At 36.1% G+C, this 23,320-nt stretch overlaps 2 protein-coding genes across 4 annotated transcripts; one reads left to right on the top strand and one right to left on the bottom strand.

Moving 5' to 3' along the window:
* The first annotated feature begins 4,096 nt into the window (after positions 1 to 4,096).
* TGA4 (transcription factor TGA1) lies at positions 4,097 to 13,077 on the top strand. 3 transcript variants are annotated; one of them, XM_009402801.3, is made up of 10 exons: positions 6,824 to 7,054; positions 7,831 to 7,947; positions 9,222 to 9,390; positions 9,481 to 9,555; positions 10,215 to 10,274; positions 10,352 to 10,429; positions 10,505 to 10,568; positions 11,239 to 11,510; positions 11,732 to 11,968; positions 12,633 to 13,077. In XM_009402801.3, exons 3-10 carry the CDS (start codon positions 9,232 to 9,234, stop codon positions 12,783 to 12,785), a joined length of 1,098 nt encoding a protein of 365 aa, XP_009401076.2. In that variant the 5' UTR covers positions 6,824 to 7,054; positions 7,831 to 7,947; positions 9,222 to 9,231; the 3' UTR covers positions 12,786 to 13,077. The 3 variants fall into 3 exon arrangements, with proteins under 3 accessions (XP_018681982.2, XP_009401076.2, XP_009401075.2); XM_018826437.2 differs by lacking the exons at positions 6,824 to 7,054; positions 7,831 to 7,947 and adding an exon at positions 4,097 to 4,209; XM_009402800.3 differs by lacking the exon at positions 7,831 to 7,947 and having other exon boundaries at positions 6,827 to 7,054.
* Positions 13,078 to 13,648: 571 nt separating this feature from the next.
* On the bottom strand, positions 13,649 to 22,409 carry LOC135674175 (glutathione hydrolase 1-like). Its single transcript, XM_065183733.1, has 7 exons — positions 22,305 to 22,409; positions 21,903 to 22,234; positions 20,807 to 21,328; positions 19,573 to 19,808; positions 15,072 to 15,336; positions 14,399 to 14,536; positions 13,649 to 14,039 (listed from the first exon to the last, which is right to left on the bottom strand). The coding sequence occupies exons 1-7, from the start codon at positions 22,309 to 22,311 to the stop codon at positions 13,800 to 13,802; spliced, it is 1,740 nt and encodes a 579-aa protein (XP_065039805.1). The 5' UTR covers positions 22,312 to 22,409; the 3' UTR covers positions 13,649 to 13,799.
* Positions 22,410 to 23,320: the final 911 nt, after the last annotated feature.

The following is a 23,320-nucleotide window of genomic DNA, read 5'->3' as shown; positions in this document are numbered from 1 at the left end:
CACTCACTGAACTTTGATGTTGAAAGATCGTGTACTTCCCCAGTCTTCACCTCATAATCAAGAAAGATCATTGGCATCAACCAGTAGGCACTCTAACTGGTCATAACTGCAAATCACTAATTGTCTTGATAAATGATCATGTAGACAAGTGGTAAAGTTGATTAGCAAAAGCCAGAAAAAACTTGAAAGATCACAGAATATGAGACTTAGAATATTAAGAGTTGCAATTGTTATCATCATCAAGAAGTAGACATGGCACCCTTTTAGGATATACCCTGGCTTACAGTTACATGTTGACTGTCTCTGCATATGCTAACTCAGGTTTTCTCTGGTGAAGATCTTGGCTCTTCTTTAGCTTCAGATGCATAAAAATGTGGATGATGAAGCTCTGACTACATTTAAAATCTGAAGCTATTCATTTAGCTACTTGATTGGAGTCCCTATAGACATGCATCTACTTTGTACATATCGAAACAATCTCAGAAGACAAAACATAATGGTAGATATGTTCATCAGCATTCAAGGAACTTTGAACCATGGATTCCAGCTTCCAGGACAAGTTGAATTTTCTCCATTTAGTCATTGCAAAACAGCCCTATCATCAGATTTGAACTCTGATAATTCATTTATTAATAAGAATTATCTAAGTGATCAGGTCTTGTACTTGAAATTGTTGATGAATGATCAGTATTTCATATAGATGGTATGATCATGTATACACTAGTTATCGCAACGATACGATACACAAGCGATTTTATCTCTTCTATTTTTCTTGAAACTGAGAGGCTCCTCTGTATCTTTCTAAACATCAAGTAATTCCTCTAGACCGAAATTAGGTAAATATTTAAAGAAATTGCAAGTCGCTGGAGTCACCGGCTCTCTTAGGTGCAATAGCTGTGTTATGCATATAATCAATAGAGCAAAGGATGGACTGCTACATCTTTAATAAATGTATCATAATGTATAGGTTATTGGTTAACACAATGTATCTGACCATGAATATGATAGTTGGACATGACTCTAAATTAAAAGTTTAAGCTAGTAGGTTTTGGGCCAATGGGCAACATATTTAGTCTAACATAATGTCTGAGATGTTTAACAGAGCTTTTTGGAGAGGGCAATAGCCATCTAATGATTTTATTTTTGGCATCCAATTATATCAAGTTGTAGAAATTTCTGCACTTTGTCAAGAAGATGATGATGATGATGATGACTGACATGTAAGTTTCCCATGATTCTGTCCAAATTGCAAGTTGGAGACTTCATGCTTGAGGGTTGTGGACTTGGAGAGCACTTGAGAGTGAGGAGTCAGACCAGAAAAAGATCAGTCTAAATAATGATGCAACCTTTGAATCTTCCTTGTGACCTGTATTCCTGTTCTAGCAGAAAAGGTCAGTACTTTCCCAGCTGCATTGCTAACTCAACCAGGATAAGATGTGATTGAGGCCAAGGAATTCCAAGAAACCTTGAGATTTTGGTTGATATGCCATAGAGAAGATATCCATTTTATCATCTACCAAGTTGTACTGGAACTCCTATGTTAGCTAAATCATTGTACATTTCATTCATCTGAAATATTCACTTAGTACACTAATGACTTGTTAGCTAAATCATTGTACATTTCATTCATCTGAAATATTCACTTTATCATCTACCAAGTTGTACTGGAACTCCTATGTTAGCTAAATCATTGTACATTTCATTCATCTGAAATATTCACTTAGTACACTAATGACTTGAGTTGTCCATCGAGATGGCTTAACAGCACAGTGCTTTAGCTCAATGTCTGAAAGGTTTGGCTGTACTTTTAAAGGACTGCAATTGATACCACTAAAATAGATTTTAGGTATCTTTAATTCTTTGCATCGCAATATCAAGTCTTCTCTAATGTGGTGAGCACTGTTTAAGAATGTCTTGCCACTTTGCAGTGCACTTTACCACTACATCCTTCCAACAGTGGTTGGTGGCTTCCATGGTCTACAAAAGGCAAAGAGACAGTGCAAGACATTGCTGCTCTCATTGTCCCTACTCTACAACCATAATAAACTAGAAGGGAAGACATTGTATGGAGAATGTTTGCCTCATATTGCACCCAGAAAGTTCTGACAGTAATGGAGATGATGGACAGCAGGAGGAAAGCTTTTTTCAACAGAATCCATTAGCCAATGTACCCCTGATTGTCCAGAAATGGAGAGATGATACCAACCCATCACCCAATGATTGTTGTGCACTGGAGGAGCATGCCATGAACCTGAATGCTGCAGAGGAATTTATTTAGTAGGAAAGCAACTTTTCCTCAAGGAAAAAGATGAGAAGATAAGAATAGCAACATTAAAAGTATCAGGAATTTGCTATCATACCATATCCTCTCACTTTCATATTCAGATTCCAGTTATTGTTCATCATACAACCTGCATCATGCTTTTGGATGGTTATAAGAATGTTTGACTTCAACAAGGTGCAATAGCACTTCCTTGAACTGCTTGGCATGATTATGTCAGTAGAAAAATCTTGAGATCATCAGATATTGGGGGTTTCAACTTAGGCTTTTGAAGAGCTCTTCTTATGTTCCAATGATGGAATGGGGTTTACATTGATCACCATATAAATTTCAGCATCCATGTTCTGCCATGTTTACAGAGTTGATGAAGGAGGATTTTGCTTGCAGGTGTAATAAGAACTATATAGATTGGTCCATTACTAGTTGATAAAGATGTTCAATTTACCAAAGAATTAAACCCGATGAAGTTCGGAGATTTAACTAAGATCGATTGAGCCATATATCGATGAACAAATAAATTGATGGCCTTTGTGGTTGATCTAAATATAAAGTAAGCAGGGTTTTGCTAAGGTTGCTTCATATTATCATTATTATGCCATATATTTAGCCTTAGTCATAATTAATCTAAAATCTGATGAAGTTAAGAACAAACTGATGGCCTTTTGGTTCATCTAAAGACAGAGTAACTAAGATTTTGTTAAGCTTACTTGTTGGATGTCTCAGATCATCGAGCCACAAATCGGAAAATAACTTGATGGTCTTGTGTTTTTATCTGAATCAAAATAAATAGGACTTTACACTGCGTAATGTCTCATGGATCTGATACCTTAGAACTTAGTTGAAGCCTCAGATTTATGTTTTTGAGCTATTGGCATCTCTTATCCCTGTAGATCTACTAGGAATCATCACAAAGAACATGAATGCAGTGGTCAAAACACCACTTCTGTAAGAATCTTACTCATTCTCCATTACTCACCCTTATCCCTGGCTTGCCTGCTTTCAGGAGTTCTTTTGCATGTCTATTTGGTCCCATCCACCTATGCTCCTTCCCTCCATCAAGTAAATCCACTCCTATCTACATGTAAAAGGACACACATGATAGGAAAAGGTGCCTCAATTATTGTCTGTAGCCAAGGAGAGAACACTATCAGGGAATCATCCAATCAAAGTGACCACCATGATTGTTGGGTTTCATCAAACAGTGGGTGGGAGAGAAGTATGCCTTTTTTTTTTTTGTTGAAACAAGTCCACTAACACTGCATAAAATAATTGCATGAGAGTCTTTTTAAAGGCTGACCAACCTTGTTAATAAAGCAAACATACTTCTTTGATAAGCAATTTGATAGAGAGTTGGAGAAGATAGAGCAAATGACATGGCACTCAAGAGAAGGCAAAGATGATGAAGACAATTGGGTTCTGAAGGGAAAGAGGGAGCTTTCCTTGTAGCTTTTACAGGATCATGGATGGCACTTGCATGGAAAGTTTCTGAACAGGTCCATGAATCTACAGTGAAGCCTTATCAGATGCATCACTTTAAGCTATTTATGCCATATAACTTATACAGCTGCTTTATAAATTGATCCTAATGAATCATAATAAATGCATTTTTACTGTATCTGAATCTGAGCCACAGACTGCTGCTTGACAAATCATATGGATCCAAAGCACCCAACTTTGCCTCTGCCTTTATACCTTCATTAAAGTCTCTCCTTTCCTTAATGCCCCCAAACTCTTCTCAGTTTATGCTTGTTAATTTAAAGAACAGTGGCTGGTCAGCTGGCAATTCTCAAAGAGGTTAGCTTCTTATTATAAGGTTCAGTGCATGTGGGTATCTCCATTTATCTCCTCCCCTCTCAACTTCATGGAAGTGCTCTTCTCCTCCACCTCATTTATGATCGGACATTGAACCAAGATTACAAGCCAAACTGGTAATCTTCTTCATCTGTGCATGCCTTTCTTCTGCTCTCTGTCTTTGCATTTTGTCATGAATCCTAGCTTTCATGTTTCGGATGTATCGGTTTTCTTTTTCTTGCTGATAGAAGAAAAACAATGCATTAGGTTTCTAGCTATGATTTACTTGGGTCTAATTCTATATCTAAACACTATGCTTCCCGTCGCAAGAACAGTAAAAGCCGAAGAAAATTGAGTAAACTCTAATTTTCAAAGCTTTGTTAATCCTAAAATACAAGAAACTAGAAAGAAAGGCACATCCAAGAGAGTTTGATCTTTAGATTTGGATAAGAGAGCACACATAGTGCCAAGTTCACAATTTGAATTTATCTAGTTTCGATAAGATCCTTAAAAAAAGATTAAAAAAATCAAAACTAATCTTGTATCAAGTAGTATTGATTCTATACAACGGATGATTTTAGAGTAAATCTTATATCAGGTCTATCATCTATTTTGGCCTATGTATCGAGAAATAAATACTGTGTATATTGGACGATGTTGCGAACCTTGAGATAGTCAATAAATGACGAGAGCACGACAGCCATTACGAAATAAAACAAGAAAATCCATGACTTATCTGATCCAAAACATGTCTTGCACTCCATCACATTCGTTCAAATTAGATATAGAAATAAATGGGCAGTGGAGTTGACTTGCAATCACAAAAACTGATCCATATCCAAGACCTCAATTACAACCATACGATGGTATGAGTTGAATTGTCATATCCCAAATTAAATAACCTTAATGGTGACTTCAGCTTGGAACCTTTCATCCATGATCATAAAAAACACTTGTATTGATTCTAACAAATTAATCCTTATCGAACCAATCGATCGACAAATATCCTTTTCTCAAGTCTATTCGAGTATAATTGTTCTCTTCGTCAACGATCAAAACCACACGCATTCCACACTTGTTCTTGGTGTTCTAGAACTTGGAAAAGTTAGGGCGACTCATTGGGTTAGAGGAGACATATGGAAATCACCAACACTACATGTGAAGGAACCTAAGGATGCATGGATCGATCACATCACTACATGATGGAGATTTATGATGCTGAGAAATTTTCTTTGGTGATATGCTTTCATAATGCAACACTTTTATGACACAAAAGTTAAGATTTAAATTTATCTCTTCATTGATTCTCATACTGATACATGACTGCAACAGTAAACTTGCTCATGATCATAGCTGGTGATGATGAAATGAGACCAGGAATTCTAAACTCAATTTGCTCAAACAAGGTTTTTAATGATGAGAGTCATGTCTTGCCAAAGAAGTCTCAAGAAAAGGGAGAGAAATTAATGAGAGAAACAAGAATCATTCATGAGGTAAACAAGAATCTAATTCTCATAAAAATTAGTAAAAAAAATCTAGAAAATTCTTGTTCATTGCAGACTAAATATGCTCAAACAATTTAACCTTTCCAATCATTTAAACAGCTATGTTTTGCCAAAGAAATCGCAAGAGAAAGGAAATAACTTAGTAAAGAAGGGAAAGAATAAAAGAGGGGAAAGAAAGAAAGAAAGAAAGAAAGAAAGAAAGAAAGGGACTGATTCGTGACTTAAGTCGTCGCTCGAATCATTCGATGTGCGCGCCGTCATTGTAGGTCATTCGTGAGCTGACTCGGGGGCGCGAGGCCAGAGTAGGTCCCTGGTGGGGCCCAAATCCAGTGGGCCCAGCACCGGAAAGAGGCGACACGGGCGACCCCCTCGGTGCGGTTACCTGCCCACGGAGCGCGTTGGACTCGGTTGGGGTGGGTTGGTGACGGTGACGTCCCACCTGACGTGTTCCACCACCCACATAACATCATCGCATCCCTTTAATCTAATCCCCCTTTTATTACCCCCACAATTACTATATTATTATTCTATTATTGTTGTTTCTCCACTAATAATGACCGCCGGTAACGTTACGCTCACCGCCATACAAGTTCTTTGCTTATTGCGTAGGCACGCATATTTCAATAGCCATTTACAATTATTATAATCGTTTTTGAAAGATCAGAAAGATGCAAAAGGATAGCAACAGTTGTATTCATTCATTTTTCTCTCACAGATACTGTTCTATTTTCTCATTTGCTACAATCCTAGTATTATACATTTTCTCTTTTTTCCAATAAATAAATAAATAAAATGGTCATGATGTATCTTTTTTTTTTATTACACAATATTATGACATCATCCAAATATATATATGTAATTATATATATATATATTTATATTTATATTATGAATGTAGAAATACTGAGCATATGCAGGGCAAGTGGGGATGGATGGGTAAGTGGACCGGGGTGGATCCACGCCTACCTAATAAACGTGACGGGTGGTGACGTCAGTAGGCGCACGGAAGGCTATCATACGCCGACAGAGAAGGCTAACTAACGGAGGCGTCGATGTCCGGCCTGTGGCGCGCGGTCGCCCTCCGGCGTTGCGTGGCGTGGCGTGGCGTGGCGGAGTCTTGACGGCGTTGCAGTCAGCGCAGAACGGCGATTGACGGCGTCCCGTACGTTGACGGGGAGGGGGGTTAATTATCGTGTCATTATTAGAACGAATAGAATAAATGGGCGGGCGAGGAAGAAAAAGAGTCGGAGGTCGTTTTCCGGGATACCGACCTCCGCTGGGTGCGTGTTTGCTTCGCCGTCCGCTTCCTTCCTGTTTTTTTAACTTCGCTCTCTTGCTCGCGCAAGCAAGCCACCGAGGAGGGAGGGCAGTGGGGAGGTGAGAGAGGCGAAAGGGACGGCGATGGAGGCTCTGAGGAACCGGCGATTCCGACCCCGATGCCGCTAGGCCTGCCGGGAGCATCTCGCAGGATCTCGAGGTTCTGAAGCTCCCTTCCCCCTTTTTCGTATTTGATTTGATGCGTGTTGTTTGCTGCCCTCGGATCTGAAGATCGTCCTTTTCGTTGGAAAGAAGCCTCTTTTCTATGTTTCTGGGTGGATGTTTGGTAGGAGCTTGATTCCGAAAGGAACTTGCTTTTCTTTTGCTTCCTCTTTGTTGTTCTTGGATTGGGGAGGCAACCGAAGCTGTCAACTCTGGGCTTGGCACCTCCTATCTACTTCCGGAAATTGTTGGGGTCGGTTTGCTTTTACCATCAGTTGGCCCTTCCTCAGACTATCCAGTGAAGACAAGAAGCGAGGGTTTAAGTTTCTAAGTGGCTTTGTGTCAGGGGAGAAGGCTTCGAAACCGAAAGAGAAATCCCACTTTGTTAAGCTTCCTGCACATTGGAATACTGTTTTGAGGGAGGGGTTGTAGGATCTTCCAAAGGATCTTTATTTGAGTCCTTCTTGTGATGAGACTCGGATGGGATTTCGAATCTTGACAGGCTGCTTTCACCTGTGGCAGGTCTTTATTCTGAAAGCAGGTCAAGTATTATCTCGGGCTCAAGATTGAGCTTTTTTTTGGCTACTACAAGATGGTCTTATGCAAATGGGATGAATTCTTTAATCTATGCGCTTTCGTTTTAGAACGAAAGAAAATTGATGAGTCGTTATTGTTGTTGTTGCTGGCTACTTGGTAGATTATCCTCTCATCAGTGGGAAGAAGCAGGGCAGAAGATAAACCGATCTTGCTTACTGTAATTTTTTTGCCGAGCAGGGACATTTTGGAACAATGATCGACCACCCCTTGCTTCGGGAGGTAGTGAAAATTTTGTATAACTCGAAAGAGATGGACAAACTAGTCAACCTCTGATAAAGAAAATATCTATCTCAGGCAATTAATTTCTTTCTCCTTTTTATGTTTGATAACATGAGTAGACTCATCATTTGAGCATAAAATTGCAGTGAAGTTTCTTTGGAAGTGAATGAGTGTATAACACTCTGGGACAAAAGTCTCTTTAAGGAAAACAATCTTACAAATACAGCAAATTTACTAAACCAGTTGGATGGTCTTTGTGGTTAATTTGATCTAGTCATATAGTAAGTAGAAGATGGATTGCTATTTGTTAAGTGCAATAGGCTGCTGTTTTACTTCTTGTTGCTGTTGGAGTTCAAATGTTAAATGAGAGGATGATCTTTGGAAAGTTCATAATTTTTTCATGTTTTGCTTTATGATGATTCTTTCCTGAGTTATAGTTTATTTTTTTTTCTACATGTCTTGTTAGTTAGAGCAGATATTAAACAAGATCGAATAGGTTACCATTGTTAGGTTGGCCAACATGTGGATCTGCCAATAATACTTTCTTCATTTTTGCAACAATGTTTTGCTTTTCCCTGATGATTGGTCTTTACCTCTGTATTCTATCTTGGAATGTCCCGACAGAAGTGACTACTTGATTGTCTATTGGTGCATGTGTTATTCTGTGTAGGTATAGTTATATCCTTCTAGGATTACCTCAATATAAGATAGTGCTAGTAGCTGATAAGGGCAGTGCTGCTCCAGATGATAACACTTGGCATCTGGGATTATTATGTTGTGCACCTCTGTTTCAAAGGCTGTATTCAGACTGGTCTAATGCTCATGGACGAGTGTCAGTTCAATGGCATCTCTAGTTTGGTCATTTCACTGATTTATTATGAGAATGAATCTAATGGTTCATCCGATCTTTATATGATATGGTAATATAGTCTCCTGGAGCTTTATTTTCTTGTACAACTAAACTTAATATCTGGACTTACAAAGGTCTCTTATGATATTGGTGCTAAAATCTTGGAAGGAAATATACTTATGGTGGTTTGCTGCTCGATGACAAGCCAGAAAGACGAAGTAAAGTATGATGTCAACAAAAAGGCTTCTAATAGCAATTATAAATGTATTTGGCCTAAACTTCTAGATATTCTAATGGTCTGGAGATCATTACAAAATACAACAGATCTCTCATAATCATACTGAAAAGTTCAGTGTTTTTTCATTTCCTTGCCTGAATCAGCAATTTTTCAAATGTTATATGTTTAGTTTATGCTGCTTTGGCCATTATTTTTCTATTTTTATGCAGCTGATGCCATTCACCTTTTTAATCAAGTAATGTCATTCTTTTTCCTGTGCAGTTCAAATAACATGAGCTCTGCATCGACTCAATTTGCATCCCCCAGAAAGATGGGTATATTTGAACCAAACCACCAGATAGGCATGTGGGGAGATTCCTTTAAAGCTGACAGCAGTCAAAATACAGGGGCATCATCAATCGTAGAGGCAGAGATAAAACTCGACAATAGGGTAGGCTATTTGAAATATTTCTCTTTTCTCTTTTTTGGTTAAATGCTGAAATAGGCGACATTAGATCTTTACATTGTAATGGTTTTGCAGTTAGAAGATAGTCCTCATACCATGCTAGGGCCATCAAAAAAATACGACCAAGAAGCAAACAAGCCTACAGATAAGGTAACCAAACTGCTTGTACCATCTTTGTCACTGATAAAATTTAATATATTATGGATGGTGATTAATCAGCTCTGTGGTTTCATGCATTGCCTTTAAGTAGAAAAGGATATTTTGTTGATTCAGTAGTTTGGATTATCGTTGGTTTTCTTCTTGTATCAATAAAATATTATAAAAAAGCTCAAGAAAATCACATCATCAATGGACCTTACTCGCCAAAAAGCAACAAGTCACTTTTGCTAAAGTTATTACTAGATAATGTAGGATGCTTAGGATTTAGACTTGAGCCATGAACTAACTTGTGCAAGAATGTTTTGATATGACATTAGAAGCATTGTAAGCCATCCTAATGCCAATGATAAAATTTCTTGGCTGTGTTCAAGCTTCTAAGATGTTTCAAAATAAGGGATGAAAATGCATGTTCTTTCTTGTCAAGGTAGATTGTGGTGAACTCATACCTCATTTTGTGAAATCAAATTTGTCAGTAATTTTTGTTAGGTCCAAACCTCTGACTATAGATATATGAACTTAGATTATGTATGGACAATTAGGTAGTTAATTTAAAGAAAATTCCATATGCTGTAAACGCTCCATGTGAACATGAATGACATTATATTTTTATATAATAGTGATGTCAGTGCATATGATTACTTTCTCTATAGGTATTAAGACGCCTTGCACAGAACAGAGAGGCTGCTCGAAAAAGTCGTCTTAGAAAGAAGGTATATTTACATGGAAATTCTGCAAATGGATGAAAGTTGCACACAATATTCTTATCTTCTGTTGCTTTCTTTGATAGGCTTATGTTCAACAATTAGAATCGAGCCGTCTAAAACTAGCGCAGATAGAACAGCAGCTTGACCACGCTAAGCAGCAGGTATAGGGAATATTTTATATAATAAACATACAAGTTGTCAGTTCGTAAGCTGATTGAGTTACTGCTGAGCTGCAGGGTGTCTACATTGGTGGGAATTTAGGAGAGTCAACTCTTGGACTATCAGGAAGTGTCAATTCAGGTGAAATATTTGTTCCCCTCACTTTTGGAGGCACAGTACCTTTTTAGACCATGCAACATCAAAATGATTGAGCCACATAAATAGCCACTCAAAATACCAGGGTATGGCTATGACCCTGAACTGGTGGGAACCCTCACTGGGTTTGCCCTAGTGTCATTCTTTTTTACTTTGGTATTCATTGTTTGTAACATTTAATTATGTCAGACTAGAATGCTCATAATGTTTAATATTGTATATCATGCTTGTGCACGTCAAGGAGCATTAATATCTTCCTCTGTCTCTTTTCTTAATCTAACTTCACATTTTTTGTTCAAAAGCATTGTTCTGGTCTCATTTCTGCTTTACGTGTGTGGTTTATCCTTGGCCTAAGTAAACCATATAAGTAGAGTCAAAACAGTTACTGCAGTAACTATCATTAAAGAATGTATGAGTTAGTTGCTGAACCATATTACTACCTTGCATGAATATTAACTCGGAAGACGGATGTTAGTTGCTTTCTTTTATGATTATTAACTGTTATAATTTTTAAAACATGCTGGGAGCTTTGTGCTTTAGGGTTTTTGGACATGCCTTTTTCCTTATTATCCTCATCCAGGAATTTTTATTGGAGAATGAATTTACCACTTCACCTGCTGAAGTACCTAAAGGATTCCTTCTTGACATCTTTCAGGTGTTACTGCTTTTGAGATGGAATATGGGCACTGGGTTGAAGAACAAAACCGACAGACTAGTGAACTTAGAGCTGCTTTGCAAGCACATGTATCTGATATAGAGCTTCGCATGCTTGTAGAGAGTGCATTGAGCCACTATGACAATCTTTTTCATATCAAAGCAATTGCTGCGAAATCTGATGTCTTCTATCTTATGTCTGGCATGTGGAAGACAGCTGCAGAACGATTTTTTCTTTGGATTGGGGGTTTTCGGCCTTCAGAACTTTTAAAGGTGATTTAATGAGTTACATCAATCTCGTGATTTTATTGGTTTTTGTGGAGTAAAAGGTCCTAATATTTTGGTACTTAGTTCAGATATTATTAGCACAGCATAACATCTTAAAGCATCAGTTGAAAGGGCCATTTTGTAAATGTTGCAGCATTCAGACTATTGGACTATATGATCCCTGTATTTGGAGTGCAGTTAACATGTATTTACTTTCTTGGTTATAGGTTCTCTCACCACAGCTTGATCCTTTGACCGAGCAACAAGTTATTTCTGTCTGTAACCTGCAACAATCTTCGCAGCAAGCTGAAGATGCACTTTCCCAAGGAATGGATAAGCTTCAACAAAATCTTGCTGAGACTCTAACATCTGATTCCTCAGGAACCTCTGGTGTTTCGGATTACATGGGACAGATGGTGAATGCAATGGGGAAACTGGAGGCTCTTGTAAGCTTCGTAAACCAGGTAATTACCAGTCTTCTTACAATGAACCACTGCATGTTATTTTCTCGTTCTCAGTTCTTCCTTTTCTAGATCCTTTATAAAGTTTGCATACGCTGGCTTAGATTAGATTTGAACTGGAGTCCCTTGTTTTAAGATTATATTTCGGACCCAAATTTGCATATGCTGGCTTGTTCAAGGTCTGCATTTTCCCTTTCTTTTCCTATTTCACCTCTGTATTTCTTTTTGGGATAAATTTTCTCCTCTGTATTTGATGACTCAATTGGGCAAAAGTGATAAAGCAATAACATTTCGTTCATGGAAATATTTTCAAAACGTACACTAGGTTACTCAAGACAAGGTTTTAGATCTTGGTCTAATACAAGTTTTAGCAACTGATCAAACTGATATCTATCATATGACTATATCAGATGGTACACCATCCGGTATCACTGGAAGAAAATGATAGTTAATTAGATATCGGCCAATACCGATCCTTGGTCAAGCCGATAATACCAGTCGGTCCGACCAATATTGATTTTTCATAATGACACATGCTTGGGTTGAAAAGTGGGCTACCTATTACCAGCAATCATGAATAGTTTGTTTGAGAATGTTCAGTCGGAATGAATGTTCACCCACCTCGGAACGAAACTATCCTTTCCTAATGCTAATGTTGTTACTACAGGCTGACCACCTTCGGCAGCAAACCTTGCAGCAGATGTACAAGATTCTCACAGTCCGCCAAGCAGCACGAGGCCTTCTTGCATTGGGCGATTACTTCCAACGCCTTCGTGCCCTTAGCTCCTTGTGGGCTGCCCGACCTCGTGAACCAGCTTAGAAACTTCAGAACCTGTACCTTGCAATATGCAATGTCGTCTGTGACCAAGAAGCTACTAGGGGAACGAGATGGTAGGAAGGTAGCTGCTATCATCCAGATTCTGGAGTAATTTTATCAATAAAATAGTCACCCAAATTGAAAGCAGGGAACTGAAATGGAGATAATCTGTAAATATTTATGACAGCTCCATGACCTCTGGTTGTGAAGCCGTATATGATGTCGTATGTTGTAAATTATGTTGTAACAAATTCTATCTTTCCTTTAAGAACATCTGTGGATTTATCCGGGTTCATCTGCCTGATGAATTAAAGATTTTTAGGTTCACAAATCCAACTTTAGCGACATAAAGCTGAGTGTTTATTATGGAGAGTTCGTGGCTTCTGCATATTGTTTTACTCAACAGGATATGAACTTTGAGTATCACATCATTAGGTACTGTATAAAAATAAAAATAAAAAAAGGGTTACGATTGATTGATTGCTTCCACTTTGCACAAAATCTCAGCTTTTATCGTTTGTAGTGTGTGTATGTGTACATATATGTTTTGTTTACATTGCATAGTATACATCCCTCATTATGATACTGCTGTTAGCACTGACCCAAAAGGTTTCAAATTAGTCAAATCCATGGCTAACATTAGTTTATTTGAGTTAAAAGATGCATACGTGAATAATAATAATAATAATAATATAGCTAAAATATCCCTAATATTATTAGCATCATAATAACTTTTAAGAATATTAATGTGAATTAGAATTTCAAATAAGAATTTGGCTTGCGGTAACCTTTACCAAACCTGTGGACATTATTAACTACACAATCAGATCTGCAAATTTTTTTAAGCTCTGAAGGGATTATGCATATGGTGCAAATTTTCTATTATTCAAATAAGGTAACTAAGAAAATGTCTATAATTGAGAATCAAGCAATCACAACTCTCCTACTGAGCTGTAAATTGGTAACGAAGATTAGCACTTCTTTGCTTGCTTGAGGAATCATCATATGCATCATCATTTAATAACCAGCCGGCAAACCACCTTTTCTTGGGTCACTAACAGCAGTGAGCTCACTTCCGACTGTTGCCGACTTCTCTAGGCTGCTGCACACAACGATAAACTGGCAAATCGTGCCTCCAGAAAGGGCTTGTAGGACATGGCCCTTCTTCTGCAGGGCTGCTCTTGTTGCAGCAGGAACTTCAAAGTGGTCGCCTGTTACCGTCGTCCAGTTCTCGTACTGAACCACATTTGGTATCAGCTGCAGAAGAAACAGAAAGCAAAAACTCTATAATTGGTTGAAGCATATTTAAAACAATTCTTACTGAAAACAACTCAAATCCTCCATAACTCTGCTACTGGGATTTGGTGATACAATAAAAACAAGAGTTCCAAACATTCTCAACTTTGGAACTTAGCCAAGTTTCATGTTCCAGTGAGATATAAGAAATGGAGCATTATATGGGAGCTAAAGTCATTGTTCATGTCATTTTGGATATGTAAAGAACCTCTACGTTAACCTTCAGCAGCATGCGTTTTCAATCTACTGGAACTCAATTTAGGGATAATATTGGAATCTGCAAGGATAGGAAATGAAAGAAAAGGAGGAAGTAGCAGAACCTGGTGATAAGATCGTGGAGCTAAAACCGAAGATAATGGATCCATCCTCCGTGCAAAATGGTTCAGCAATATTTCAGCAGTCGCAGCAATGATCATGGCTCCTCCGCTCGCACCCACCACAGCCTTCAATTGCCCATCCTGTAAAGCAAGAAAAAGAAGATAACAGAAGAATAGTGGTTTACAATGCTTGGAATGTCCCGACACTTTTTGCCATGGCATCCTACTTTAATAGGTAGATTAGCCCCACTCAAGTTATACATAAAAGGCATCAACTCTCTCATGATACATGATGCGCTTGAGAGAGTTAATAGAAAGCAATTTAGAAGCTAATTTCAATCAAAATATAAAAAAAGCTTGTAAATGGAGAAATTAAATCAATCATTACCCACTCTCTTCAGGGAACATTTCAAATGGACTTACAATATTCTGTAAGAAATAATCTTGGACATCATCTTGTGGATTTTAGGCAAGCTTGTTAAGGACGCTCTTTGTGAAAGATGATGCACTTTGTTTCTAGTGGATGTGTCTTAGTGTACAAAGGCAATCAGTCTTCAGGAACATAATATAGTAAATCAAGGTGACCTAGATTTACTTACAAATCAGTATTTCGCTCTCATTGCAGAATATATATACATGGTATAAACAGAGGATATTCCTGAAGTAAATAGCATACCTTGACAACAATTGTAGGGCTCATGGAAGATAATGGTCTTTTCAATGGTCTAATAAAGTTTGCTGGAGCTGGTGGTGGAATATTAGCAGAAGAACTATTGGGGATGGAAAAATCATCCATCTCGTTGTTAAGCAATATTCCTGTACTAGGTGATAAAATCTGTGACCCAAAGTATGAGTTGACAGTACTGGTCATTGAAACAGCATTTCGGTCACTATCAACAATGCTCAAGTGACTGGTTCCATGATCATTGATCAGATTCCACCTGCATATGTCACACACAGTAATAGACTGAGAGAACATGTAAACACCAATAATCAATCTAAGAGATCAGCCAAGATTATTTAAACAATCCAAGAGATCACCATTTGACAAAAACACAGAGAAATTTATGCACCTGCCACACTGATGGCATAAAACAAATAACATGCACATGCATCTTTGCATGAGCATCTACTGCGATAAATCTTGTCACTGTATCCATGATCATGTTTCTTAAAATCATCCCAATATCGGCATTGCTAATTACTCATGTTCCATGTCCTACCTTCTAAGCAATAGCACCAACTATTTCAAGGCCCAACTTAATGGCTAACCATAAGGAATATGTCTTCCCTAACCTTATTTACTCTCTCTTTGATTCTTTTCTGTCTTCCTCTCTTTCACACTCATTCAGTAAATAAAAGAAAGATCAGTTTTGCTGACTGTGTCAGGATAGAACTTCAGTGCAAATATGGCCATTGCAACCCCTAGTAGTGTAGTAGTAGGACAGACCAATAAGCTTCCAAATTCAACTAATATTATTCCTTATGTGAAAACATGAAGCAACCAACTGAAATTACAGACATAATATATTGTCAACCCACAAACACGAGCACCCAACATAGCAGTTCATAAGTCAGATCATCATATACAAGGACCAATTATATTTACTACTATAAGATTAGAACTTGCAACATTTCTCTTGCATCAAAACATATCATAAAGCAGCCAAGATTGCTTTGTTGACCTAAAGTTTAAACCACATATAGAAAATCTAACAAGGGTTGTGGCTCTCAACATCTTAGTATTTCACCTTCAGTCCATCTACAATGATCAATTGTAATCACCGATAATTTCTCCCTTAACATAAATTAATTACTATAAATAATGTATTACCTTATTATTAACTTCTATATTTGTGTACTATAATTAAGGAAATAATTAAATTTGGTTTTTTTAATCATGTGGATAAGTTAGGAATTCTACTAATCAATTAAATTATTAATTGATTTATTTCCTAACGAGTGATTTGATATTTAGGAAGTAAATAATTTACATTCTATTTTTTGTGTATGAACTATAAGAAATGAATATTATATTACTCCCTTTATGTGTGAAAACAAAATTAAAAATAAATTAAAAATAAAAATTAAATTATTATTTACCTTTCGGGAAGATCTCATCTTCTTCTATATAAAGGGGGCTACTCCTCCCTCATTCCTCACTAAACCTAATAATGAGATGAGTGAGGAGAGGACTTCCCGAGAAGATGATATCAAGGAAAGAATAGTCGATGAGAGGTAGGATCCTTTTTTTTAATTAGCATTGATTTATGTTTTGAAATATTGATGTTGAGATTGTTACAATTTTATGATGCATAATGATGTTTTAATTTTGAAATTTCATGATTAGTAAATAATAATAATTGATTTGTGATATTAGAATGATTATTTGATTTATATTGATCTCCTAAGCTTAAATGAATTTTAATATTGATTTAATTATTAAAATTCTTATTTTTGGATTAACATAGTAGTTCTAATTTATTTAATTAGATATATCGATGTTTCAAGAATTATGTATAAATTTCTATGATGTAATTAATTTTAAATTTAAGATCATAAATTTAATTTTTTTTATTTAATAGATTTGAGTTATTCTTTAATAATTTTAAATATCGAAATCTAATTTAATAAGAGAAGTTTAATTTGGGTCTTACTTGAGTCAGGTTGATCTGTCCGATCAGATAGATAAGTTAAGGAAATAATTAAATTTGGTTTCCTTAACCATGTAGATAAATTAGGAATTCTACTATTCAACTAAATTATTAATTGATTTATTTCCTAATGAGTGATTTGATATTTAAGAAGTATATAATTTACATTTTATTTTTGGTGTGTGAACTATAAGAAATGAATATTATATTACTCTCTTTGTGTGTGAATATTATATTTTACTTTCACACACAAAGAGAGTAATATAATATTCATTTCTTATAGTTCACACACCAAAAATAGAATGTAAACTATATATTTCTTAAATATCAAATCACTCATTAGGAAATAAATAAATTAATAATTTAGTTGAATAATAGAATTCCTAACTTATCTACATGGTTAAGGAAACCAAATTTAACTATTTCCTTAACTTATCCACCTGGTCTGACAGATCAACCTGACTCAAGTAAGACCCCAATTAAACTTCTCTTATTAAATTAGATTTCGATATTTAAAATTATTAAAGAATAACTCAAATCTATTAAATAAAAAAAAATTAAATTTATGATCTTAAATTTAAAATTAATTACATTATAAAAATTTATACATAATTCTTGAAACATCGATATATCTAATTAAATAAATTAAAACTACTATGTTAATCCAATTTTTTATAATTAAATCAATATTAAAATTCATTTAAGCTTAGGAGATCAATATAAATCAAATAATCATTCTAATATCACAAATCAATTATCATTATTTACTAATCATGAAATTTTAAAATTAAAACATCATTATTCATTATAATGATAATTGATTTGTGATATTAGAATGATTATTTGATTTATATTGATCTCCTAAGCTTAAGTGAATTTTAATATTAATTTAATTATTAAAATTATTATTTTTAGATTAACATAGTAGTTCTAATTTATTTAATTAGATATATCTATATTTCAAGAATTATGCATAAATTTCTATGAAGTAATTAGTTTTAAATTTAAGGTCATGAATATCATTTTTTTATTTAATGGATTTAAGTTATTCTTTAATAATTTTAAATATCGAAATATAATTTAATAAGAGGAGTTTAATTGGGATCTTACTTAAGTCAGGTTGATCTGTCAAACTAAATCGACTCAGCCAATGTGGTCATGTACGACCTAGCCTATGTGGCCAAGTACAGCCTAGCATATGTGACTAGGCATGACCCAGCCCATGTGACCATGTAGGAGTCAGTCCATGTGACAAGATACAACACAATCCATATGGCCAGGCATGACCCAACCCATGTGGTCAGGTACGATCCAATCCATGTGGTCATGTATATCTCAGCCTATATGACAAGGTACGACCCAACCCATATGGCCAAGCATGACCCTACCCATATGGCTAGATATGATCTAGTCCATATGACCATGTATGACCCAGCCTATGTGGCAAGATACGACCCAACCATGTGGCTAAGCATAAGCTAGCTCATGCGACTAGATATGACCCAGTCCATATGGTCAGATACGACCCCAACTCATGTGTCTATATATGATCAACTCACGAGCCAAGCATGGCCTAGTTTAGCGGTAAGGCTCAGCCCAACTTAAAAGCGAGGCTCAACCTAGTCTATGAAGTTACGCCTGCCCAACTATGCGATTGACATTAAACACATCGTTGCTCCTCTATCTAGCCCGTTATACCTCAACTCAATCTATTACTTAGAATAGGTATGTGCAGCGCATGTGACCCGTCCAAGACTCGGGTGTTTAATGTCAATCTATTGGGAGAAATCCATCCCGTGGAATATGCCTCTCTATCCGCTATTGAGAGAGTGCACCATCGGATGTGATGTACGCCTTTGTTATCTAGTTATTATGTATGCGTTGCATGTGGTTGATGCATAATTTTGCTTATTATGTAAGAAATTATCATCATTTTTCTGATGCATAAGTTTTATGATGAATCAATATATTATCATTTCTTATTAAATTATTAATATTTGTTTATATTTCACGAATATTAAAAATTATTTTTATGATTTTTTCGAGGTTCCTACTAGCATGTATGATTGCTGATATGTTTTTATCTTATATTTAATTTCAAAGTAATCTATTACTTTGTAATAGATCTGAAGCTTGGGTGAAAAATATTTGTGACCCTACCAAGAAGATATGATTCTTTTTTTCTAGTTAATAGAATATTTACTATTGTAAAGATAATGATTTGAATTCAAGGACGAAAAAAAAGAAAGAGAGTTTATTTTGTAAATTATGGATAATAAATTACTGATTTATTATTTTTTTTATAAATCTGTGATGTGACACCAATAACCTAAATCTATGTGTTGATCATTCAATAGTTCAAGTCTTTAATTGTTTTTGCAGGGAAAGATGTTGAAGTAGATATAAACTACAATAGCATGTCATAAGAACTTCTACAGTTCTAAATACAGCTGTAATCTGTATTTTAAATTTGAGAATGTAACATAAGAGTAGGATAAGATCTAGATATAGTACTTTACTTACCTTCCTCCATAATAGTTAGGAGGAAATGTCTTGTTGTCATTGATGGTTTTCTTTAAATCTTCTGCAAACTTTGGAGAGAGCATATCGGAAAGAACTGCCGTAACATTGTAAAAGTCAGGATCCCCAAGGTTCATTCTCACCGCAAACATGTGCTTCAGTGATTCAATAAACCGATGAAGTCCAAGAGAGCCAGAAACACCTGATGGAATTCCATATTGAGCAAGAATATTTAATATCTGTGCCATCAAGAAAAGAAAAGAAAGGGGAAATTTCTGTTACATAAAAGAATTTAAGATCCATACTGGGTGTCTTATGAACAATAATGCAATTAAAAAGAGTTGGATTTAGATGCTTTATAATTCTTGTTACATTTTAATAATAACCTGTGAGTTCATATGTTCAAGAACTACTACTAAATAATATCAATCAATTTGCAGAAATCCTAGGCAGAATTACATGTTACAAACATTTTTGGAATCAGCGCATTTAACTGAAGTATACTTTTTTGTTATTATTTTTTTTTCTGTCATGTCATCAATATAGAGGCTTAGCCTGATTCCGTATCAATGAAAGGCCAATTTTTGATAAGGTATATTGAGCATTTTTTGTATTATTCTATTATATACAAGTACAGAAAAATCTATGGATGATAAATATTTTAACGTATCAGCAAATGTCCACTTGATCTTTGAAATCTTATACATGGTAACTGACAACTCAAGTATAAAAGAAAGGCAGGTCATATGGAAAAGTGGCTTGCATATTTCTCAATTCTAGAAGCACAAAATAGTTCACTTGTTGGTTGTTAGTTATGCCAACTAGTTTCAGAATTAATGACAAAGATGTAACCTAAACAGTCAGACTACAGAAAACTTGGTACATTTTACCAATTTTCGGTACTTTTATCAAACAGGAAGTGCAAAATTACAAGAAAGAAAATGTCTTCCTAATTAATGTCCATTTATAATTTCTACATAGTGATTGTCATTAAATGAATGGAAACAGGAAAGGGCAAAATGGTTAGTTTATAAGCAGGTAAGTGAAACAACAGAATGGTTGGTCAGCTAATTTCCTAACCTTTTTAATAATACATGTCAACTAATTGGTAAACAAGACTCTCAATTCTTTTCCAAATGGCACTTAAAACAGGAACCTCACTCATACTAGTAGCATTCATGGATTAGACATTGATATCTTTGTTAGACATGAGGAGATAAAATCAATAAAGACTTACAAGTATCAGTCCAGCACCACCAGATGAAGGGGGTGGCACGCCCAAGATGTTTAACCCCAGGATTTCAGAAGAGATTGGCTCCTTCACTTTTACTTGATATCTCTGTAAATCTTTAATCGTTAATATGCCTCCAGACTTCTTAATATCTCTAATTAGTTTAAGTCCGATGGGACCGTTATAAAGCACATCTGGCCCGTGGTCTGAAATAGCTTTCAGAGTATGTGCAAGTCTTTTGTTATGACACATATCTCCTTGCTGCAAAAGGCTTCTTCCATTTAATGTGAAAATATCACGCAGTCCTTTATCAGTAAAAATGCCTAATTTTGTTCTATTCATCTGCATATATAAGTAAGGAGATATTCTGAATCCTTTTTCAGCAATATTTGCTGCTGGCATTACCAGCCTCTTCCACGGAAGCTTTCCATATTGTTTCCAAGCCTCATAAAATCCTGCAATTTCTCCGGGAACAGCTACCGAAAGGGCACCACTTGCTTTTGCTGCAGCATTGCCAGCATACATGTTCTGCAGGAATCATCAATACATTGAAAATTTTGAAGAACTTGCTCTAGGAACATGACAGACAAATAAATAGATATTTTTTGTGCCAACAAATTTTACAATTAGATTCCTTTAATTTTCCATTTAAGTTGATGAACATGGAGGGTCTGTCAAAGTAATTGTGAAGGAGAGAAAAGAAGAGGAAAACAGGCAGTCTCAAATCAAATACCAATACTCGGCTAAGCATTCAAACATAAGCATCAAAGGAAAAGAAAAACTTATATGGCGATTTAAAAAGGCCAAAAAATCCAATATCAATTAGCAAGGCACTTTTTTGACAGAAAACTTACAAAGATAAATAGTTTTGACAGCATACACTTTACTAAGAAAGTGCATCTTTGAGATGGTTTGCTGGCTGGGTATCTTAAATAACCTTAAAGTTCAGAAATTAAATCCTAAGTTGATGACAGTTGTTCTTTTGACTCTCATGTGAAGTTGCCCCAAGAATTAGTAGCTCGATCATCTACAAGTAAATCTATCGATTAAAAGGAATATACCCAAAAGCAAATAAGAAGCCGAGCGGATGGGTATGTCGTACCTCGGAGGCCGCCAAGGGAGCAGTCTCCCTCGAATCGAAGGCTTGCGCTCTCCCGCTGGCCGCCCTCACGAGCATGAAGGCGCCCCCGCCAACGCCGCTGGACGCGGGGCTGACGACGCCCAGGCAGAGGCCAGCGGCGACGGCGGCGTCCACTGCGTGGCCGCCCTCTCGGAGGACGTCCCTCCCGACCCTGGAGCAGCGTCGGTCATCGGTGGCCACGGCGCCGTGCCTCGCGGTAACGACCTCTGGCCTCTGCCCCGTCGCCCGCGGCGGCAACCGGAGGAAGAGGAGGAACAGCGCGACGGCGATGACCGGCCGCAGGATCCGCCCAACTGCGCCGCATCAAGGAACGGAATGTATCAGATTCGAAGAGAGAGAGGAGACAGAGGGAGAGAGAGTTACGAGCCATGGAGTCGTCGACGTGAACTGGAAGAGAGCGGCGGCAGCCGTGAGATAACAATATTGAATTGCCATTCGAGACTGTTTATTCCCCCCCGTCACCTTGGTGGAGCCCAATGGACATCTTTTTCATTAATTATTGTAGAGGACATTGATCAATGTGTTACTACCACATTATATGTATCATATATAATAATAATATTATTATTAATATTAATATTAATAATAATAATAATAATAATAACATAAAGACCAACGTGATCACCTATGTCCGGATGTTAAGATTTATCATCCATCATAATAAATAAATATCACATAAAATACTTCAAATATGTGAAATATTTAAAGGTATCCAAACTCAACTAGAATGCTTCTTAATCTCTTACCCCATTAAAGGATATTAAAAAAAAAACCATCCTGCCATATCCAAATCTTATTTACTGTTATATACTTGGATCAAAATTTTTAGGTTTAAGGCCCATTTTAATTCTTATGATTTTGATTGATTTACTCACATCTAAAATAATTTTTATATTTTAAAATATAACATTTAAGTTTCTTCTTTGTTAATATATGTTATAATATGACATGTTGATTCATAATAAATATTTAATATAATAATATATATATTTTAAAATTAAAAAAAGATTAAGATATATTTTAACTCATGTGATTTTAGTCGTAGATCACTTAAGTTCTTATGGTTTATTTGTGTCTAAAATAACTTTTATATTTTCAAAACATAACATATAAGTTCTTTCTGTCAAGCCTGAGTTAATAGGCAATAGAATCTACTTATGTGATATATTGACTCATAATATATCATTAATATAGTGACACATATAATTTAAGTTTAAATAAAAAAAATAAGACCACCATCAATGATAGGAAAATGCATCATCATGGAAGCGATCAGCAGTAATAACACTGAGCCACTACTACCTAGCAAGGCGTCATATACACACAACCTCTCTCGCATTAAAAATAAGCTCATGAGCTTTTGATCCTGCTTTAGATGG

The sequence above is a fragment of the Musa acuminata genome, chromosome BXJ1-5 (assembly GCF_036884655.1).
Source record: "Musa acuminata AAA Group cultivar baxijiao chromosome BXJ1-5, Cavendish_Baxijiao_AAA, whole genome shotgun sequence".
Taxonomy (NCBI): domain Eukaryota; kingdom Viridiplantae; phylum Streptophyta; class Magnoliopsida; order Zingiberales; family Musaceae; genus Musa; species Musa acuminata.
The sequence above is the reverse complement of the archived record's forward strand: the minus strand, read 5'-3'. Positions and strand labels throughout refer to the sequence as shown.